Below are 6,684 nucleotides of genomic sequence, written 5' to 3' on the forward strand. Positions count from 1 at the left end.
GGCTGTGCTTGAACGCCTGATCGGGCAGGAGTGGAGCAGGAAAGAGACCTGAAGTGTTTCCTATTCAATTAAAGCAAAAAAATAACCTGAAATGTTTCCTATTAAAGCAGGAAAAACCCCACTAAAATGTTTGTTATTAAATTAAAAGAGAAAACAAACCCCAAGTATTCCTTATCACGTTAAAGCAAAAAAAAAAAAAAACAACCCTAAAATATTTCCTGGTAGAGCACAAAACAAATCTAAAATAATTCACATTCAAGCCCAAAAATACCCTAAAATATTTCCTATTAAAGCACAAGAAAAATCTAAAATAATTTATATTAAAGGACAAAACAAATTTCAAATATTTCCTATTAAAGCAGAAAACAAGTCTAAAATATTTCCTATTAAAACCCAAAACAAGTCTAAAATATTTCCTTTTAAAGCACAAAAGAATCCCTAAAGTATTTCCTATTAAAGCACAAAACAAATTTAAAGTATTTCCTACTAAAGCCAAATACAAACCTGAAATAATTCTTATTAAAGCAGAAAAAACCCCCTAAAATATTTCCTATTAAAGCACAAAACAAACCTAAAGTAATTCATATTAAAATATAAAACAAACTTAAAATATTTCCTATTAAAGCAAAATACAAAGCTAAAATATTTCCTATTAAAGAAGAAATCTAAAATATTTCTTACTGAAGCACAAAACAAACCTAAAATAATTCCTGTTAAAACACAAAAAAACCCCTAAAATATTTCCTATCAAAGCACAAAAACCCCCTAAAATATTTCCTATTAAAGCAAAATACAAACTTAAAATAATTCATATTAAAGCACAAAAAACCCCCTAAAATATTTCCCATTAAAGCAAAAAACAAACCTAAAACATTTCCTGTTAAACCACAAAACCAATCTAAAGTAATTCTTATTAAAGCACAAAACAAACCTCAAATAATTCCTGTTAAAACACAAAAAAACCCCTAAAATATTTCCTATCAAAGCACAAAACCCCCTAAAATATTTCCTATTCTACCACAAAACAAACCTCCAACTATTCCTTTTTCACCCATTTGGTTTTTACCTCATTTTCCCGTGGTCTAATCCAGAGCTATCCCTAAAAACCACCAGGAATAAAGGCAGGGAGAGGACTTCAACCCTCCAAAATATTTTGGTTTTTTCCACTCATCCAGTTCTCCACCTGCTTAAATTGATTTGGATGCTTAATTCCCACAAAACCAACGTTACAGGGAAGATAAAAACTGCCCAAATTCCTAAATTCCAATGAATGAAATGATGGGAAGTGCTTGAATAGGAAGCATTCAAGGCTGCTAATGAGGAGAGCTGGGAATAATCCTCATTTCCATGGGTTTTTGACATTCCAGGATTTTTTTTTTCCCGTGGTTTCTGGGCACCACCAAGCGGCCAGGCCACGGATTCCAAGGATTCCAAGGATCCCAGGCAGGCTGGGAATTCCCTGGGAAGGGTTTGGGCTGTACCTGTCTGCTCTGGCTCGCTCTTGTCCTCGTCCTCGATGTCGAATTCCGATTCCCTCTCCTCGTATTCCACATTTTCATCCAGCTCCTTGAAATCAGGGGCAAAGGCACTCCAGTTTTCCTAAAAATAAAAGTGGTAAAAAAGGGGTTTTAATTGATACAAAGAGCAGCTCTGAGGAGAATTCCTTGGATTCCTTCAATCCAACACAATGAAATATCCTGGAGGCGTTTAAAACGTGGATGTGGCACCTGGGGATAAGGGACAGAGCTGGGAATGGCTGGAATTGATCATCTGCAAGGGTTTTTCCAACCTCAATCATTCTGTGGCTCTGCAATCTCAGGAAAATCCTATAAAAGCACCAAAAATCCAGGAAAATCCCATAAAAGCATCAAAAATCAAGGAAAATCACATTAAAGCACCAAAAATCAAAGAAAACCCCACAAAAGCACCAAAAATCCAGGAAAATCCCATAAAAGCACCAAAACCCAAGGAAAATCCCATAAAAGCACCAAAAATCCAGGAAAATCCCATAAAAGCACCAAAAATCAAGGAAAATCCCATAAAAGCACCAAAAATCCAGGAAAATCCCCAAAAAAGCACCAAAAATCCAGGAAAATCCCATAAAAGCACCAAAAATCAAGGAAAATCCCATAAAAGCACCAAAAATCCAGGAAAATCCCGTAAAAAGCACCAAAAATCCAGGAAAATCCCATAAAAGCACCAAAAATCAAGGAAAATCCCATAAAAGCACCAAAAATCCAGGAAAATCCCATAAAAGCACCAAAAATCAAGGAAAATCCCGTAAAAAGCACCAAAAATCCAGGAAAATCCCATAAAAGCACCAAAAATCCAGCCTCCTTTAGGTCCATGATCCCGTAACAAACCAGAAGCTGCATGAATGAATTCCAGTGGAAATCCAGCATCGTTAATATTCCTTAAATATTGCAGTGGACATCACAAAGCCCAGCTTGGAGCTCAGATTTCATCCAGCTGGATTCACTCCGAGCTCCTGGAATTCAGGAGCACACCCAGGAGGGAACAATTCCCATGGAAAATGTCCCTGGGATGGAGCTGTAAGGATTAACCCAAAGCTGAGCTGGAGTTGGAAGAGTCTCCTCACACTCCAAATCACAAGGGAAAATTAAGCAGGAAAGGTCAAAAAAAGTGTGGGAATGGGATTTAATCAAGGATTTCAACACAGAAAAATGGAGTTGTGAGGAATTATGGAATTCCAGACTGGTTTGGGTGGGAAGGGACCTTAAAGCTCATCCTATTCCATGGGCAGGGACACTTCCCATGATCCCAGGCTGCTCCAAGCCGGCCATGGACACTTCCAGGGATGAGGCAGCCACGGTTTCTCTGGGAATTCCACCCCAGCCCCTCTCCACCCTCACAGGGAAGAATTTATTCCCAATATCCCATCTAAAGCAGCACCTGGAATGGTTTGGGTTGGAAGGGATCCCCAATCCTCATGGGCAGGGACACCTCTCACCCTCCCAGGTTGCTCCTGGACACTTCCAGAGATCCAGGAGCAGCCAAAATTTCCCTGGACACCTCGTGCCAGGCCTTGATCCCACGGGAATGATCCCAAGGCCTCACTGAGCACTCGGGAATGACCCCAAGGCCTCACTCAGCACTCGGGAATGATCCCAAAGCCTCACTGAGCACTCGGGAATGACCCCAAGGCCTCACTGAGCACTCGGGAATGATCCCAAGGCCTCACTGAGCACCCGGGGATGACCCCAAGGCCTCACTGAGCACTTGGGAATGATCCCAAGGCCTCACTGAGCACTCGGGAATGATCCCAAGGCCTCACTGAGCACTTGGGAATGACCCCAAGGCCTCACTCACCACTTGGTTCTGAGCCCAGATGGAAACCACCCCGCTGGAGATGGAGGCGATGATGGGCCGCACCGGATGCCACTGCAACGAACCGGGAGAGGAAGCGAGGGCGGGGAGGGAGGAGAAACCTTCATTAGCGAACGGAATCAGCCGAGTTTCATTCCCAAATCCCAAGGAATGCCAACAGCAGGGATTCTCCTTACTGCCACGTCCAGGAGCAGCTCCCCCCGGGTTCCGTGCAGGATTTTCACCAGGTTGCCGATGCTCTTCTCCCAGATGTAGAGCGCGTGCTGCCGCGCCGAGCCCGCCACGATGTACTCGCCGTCCCCCGAGAAGCAGCACTTCTTCCAGGGGGTCCTGCAGCCACGGAGAACCACGGAGCAGGGAAAAGGGGTTATTTTGCACCCTCCCATCCTCGTTTAGAGCTCAGGTTGCTCCAGGCAAATCCCAAATGGGAAGTTGTGTCCTCAGCACGGAATGTGGGATGGGAACTGATCCCAGCCCTGGCATCACCCAACAGGGAATATCCCGAGGGGAAAAGGACCTGCAAGGATCAGGGATCCAACCCCCAGCATCCCCCCCAGTGCATCCCTGAGGGCGTTGTCCAAACTTCCCACAGCCTCTGGGGTCGGGACAATTCCCTGGGGAGCCTTTTCCAATGGCTGAGCACCCTGTGCCTGTCCCTGTTCCCCAAACCCCAAACCCATCCCTGAGCCCCTCACCTGTTCCCCAAACCCCAAACCCACCCCTGAGCCCCTCACCTGTTCCCCAAACCCATTCCTGTTCCCCAAACCCATCCCTGTGCCTGTCACTGTTCCCCAAACCCATCCCTGTAGCCCTCCCCTGTTCCCCAAAGCTGTTCCTGTTCCCTAAACCCTGAAGCCATCCCTGTGCCCCTGACCTGCTCCCCACAGCCCAAACCCCACAGCCCCGTGCCCCTGACCTGCTCCCCACAGCCCAAACCCCACAGCCCCGTGCCCCTGACCTGTTGACCAGGTCCTGCAGTTTCTGCATGGGCTCGGGCTCCCCGTCACGGCCGCAGGTGAGGATCTCCCGCCCGTCGTACCCGCGGATGATCCGGTCGGCCGTGTTGATCAGGAAGCAGCTGCAGCAGAAAAGGGACAGAACATTAAAAAAAAACCCACCCAAACCATTAAAAATCCCATCCCATGAAAGAATTGTGGGGTTTTGAAGAGTTTCTCTGCTGTTTGGGGCTGTCCCCGGAGGCGCTCACCTCCCTTTGCGGGCGAACTCGATGGATTTAATGGCCGTGGTGTTGCTGGTCCCTGTGGTCACTCTGAAGGAAGCAACAAGATCCTGAGTGTCTGTTTTTAAGACCAAGATCTGAAGATTAAGCAGACAGAGAACAATCAGTGGCTTTGTCATCACTCAGTCCCCAAAACAGAACCCTCTGAGCCCACCCGGGGACACTGCAGGAGCTGCTGGGACAGGAACGCTGGGAAAAGATCCCAAAAATGTGTCAAAAGCAAAGTCAAAGATCCCAGAATCCCTGAGGTTGGAAAATCCCTCCAGGATCATCAACCAATCCCTCACCCATTCCCCAGATCCATCCCTGTGCCCCTCACCTGTTCCCCAAACCCTTCCCTGTGCCTGTTCCTGTTCCCCAAACCCATCCCTGTGCCCCTCATGGGTCCCCAAACCCATCCCTGTGCCTGTTCCTGTTCCCCAAACTCGTTCCTGTCCCCAAAACCACCCCTGAGCCCCTCACAGGTCCCCAAACCCATCCCTGTGCCCTTCACCTGTCCCCAAACCCATCCCTGTACCTGTTCCTGTTTCCCAAATCCATCCCTGTGCCTGTCACTGTTCCCCAAACCCATTCCTGTTCCCCAAACCCATTTCTGTGCCTGTTCCTGTTCCCCAAACCCATTCCTGTTCCCCAAATCCATCCCTGTGCCTGTTCCTGCTTCCCAAACCCATTCCTGTGCCCCTCACGGGTCCCCAAACCCCAAACCCACCCCTGTGCCCCTCACCTCTTGGGGTGCCCCATCCCCACCTGGAGCACCGAGTGCCACCTCCAGGAATTCCTCGGACACCTCCAGAGACGGGCACCCCAAACCTCCCTGGGCAGTTCCAAAGCCTGACCCCGCTTTTCCATGGGCAAGTTCCAGCTGCTGCCCAGCCTGGCCATGCCCTGGTGCCCCAGCTGGGAGGCGGGGGCACTCACCTTTCCCTTGGCATTGCCCGTGTAGATGTATTCCCCTCTCCTGTCGAACGAGGCCACCACGTTGAGGTCGGAGTCGTCGTCCACAGGCAGCACCACGTGCTTGGAGTCTGACAGGGTCAGCATCACCGGCGCCGACTTCATGGGACACACCAGCACCCTGTTCCTGCAAGGGAAAGCTTGGGAATTCCCTCTCTGGGAAATGATTCCCACATTTAGAGGAAAAGCAAAAAGCACCGGTGTGGATCAAGGAATGCAGGATACTTCGATTTTTGTTGTCTTGTTTTTGGTACTTGGACAGCAAAATGATGTCAAGTTGGGGTTTACTTTAATTTCCTTTCCCTCTCCAAGTCTGTGCAGCGGTTTTAAAGCAGAGGAGACGTTTCCACACTCATCTCCAGGCGCTTCCTCCCAAACCCGATCCCAACACAACCCCACAACCCCAACGATTCCTTTGGGAAACAGAAGAAAATCCAAAGAGCCGCTGGTTCCACCCCACTGGGAGCATCCCCCGCTTTTCCCACTGCACTTACTGGTCCCGGGGGTGGTACTGGACTTTGAGGATGGGCGAGGGGAAGCGGAATCTCTGGTCACAGTCCCCGGACAGAACATCCCACTGCGACACGATGTTGTCGGTGGAGGCACTGACCAGTTTGTGCCCATCCCGGCTCCAGCTGCAGCACAGGGAGGCAATTCCCGGTAAAGTTATTCCTTAAAAGTGTCAAACACAGCCGGGAGGGGGGAAAGGAGCAGGCTCAGAGGGAATTTGGACAGCTTTGGAAAGAGCCTGGCAGGCAGAAAGTCCTTAGGGAAAGTGCAATTCCTGACAAAAAGCATGGAATCATGGAAGGGTTTGGGGTGGGAAGACCTTAAGGGTCATCCTGCTCCCACCCCTGCCACGGGCACGGACACCTCCCCCCATCCCAGGCTGCTCCGAGCTGGCCTTGGGCACTTCCAGGGATTCTCTGGGAATTCCATCCCAGCCCCTCCCCACCCTCTCAGGGAAGAACTCCTTCCCAAGATCTCCTTCAGCCATTCCCGCTTATCCCAACTCCCCCTCCAGCTCTCCCGGAGCCCTTTAAGGACCAAAAGAACCCAAAGCTCCCCGGGAGCCTCCTCTCCCTCTCCCTCTCCCTCTCCTCTCCCCTCGCAGCCCCAGCTGTCCCGGCAGGCCCGCTGCC

At 49.1% G+C, this 6,684-nt stretch overlaps 1 protein-coding gene across 7 annotated transcripts in view; it reads right to left on the reverse strand.

Moving 5' to 3' along the window:
• Positions 1-6,201, reverse strand: part of RBBP5 (RB binding protein 5, histone lysine methyltransferase complex subunit) — a 35,094-nt gene extending 28,893 nt beyond the window's left edge. For 4 of the 7 annotated variants that reach the window (XM_017727255.1, XM_017727253.1, XM_017727254.1 and 1 more), the window contains exons 1-7: positions 6,037-6,122; positions 5,507-5,669; positions 4,556-4,665; positions 4,307-4,426; positions 3,525-3,678; positions 3,331-3,402; positions 1,482-1,599 (exon numbers count right to left, since the gene is read on the reverse strand). In XM_017727255.1, the coding sequence (XP_017582744.1) occupies positions 1,482-1,599; positions 3,331-3,402; positions 3,525-3,678; positions 4,307-4,426; positions 4,556-4,665; positions 5,507-5,647 (715 nt within the window). In that variant the 5' untranslated portion in view covers positions 5,648-5,669; positions 6,037-6,122. Of the gene's footprint in view, positions 1-1,481; positions 1,600-3,330; positions 3,403-3,524; positions 3,679-4,306; positions 4,427-4,555; positions 4,666-5,506; positions 5,670-6,036 lie in introns of all 7 variants that reach the window. The other 3 variants (XM_008644738.2, XM_008644737.2, XM_017727256.1) reach the window with 1 other exon arrangement.
• Positions 6,202-6,684: the final 483 nt, after the last annotated feature.

Source organism: Corvus brachyrhynchos, unplaced genomic scaffold (assembly GCF_000691975.1).
Source record: "Corvus brachyrhynchos isolate BGI_N302 unplaced genomic scaffold, ASM69197v1 scaffold72, whole genome shotgun sequence".
In the NCBI taxonomy this organism is placed as follows: domain Eukaryota; kingdom Metazoa; phylum Chordata; class Aves; order Passeriformes; family Corvidae; genus Corvus; species Corvus brachyrhynchos.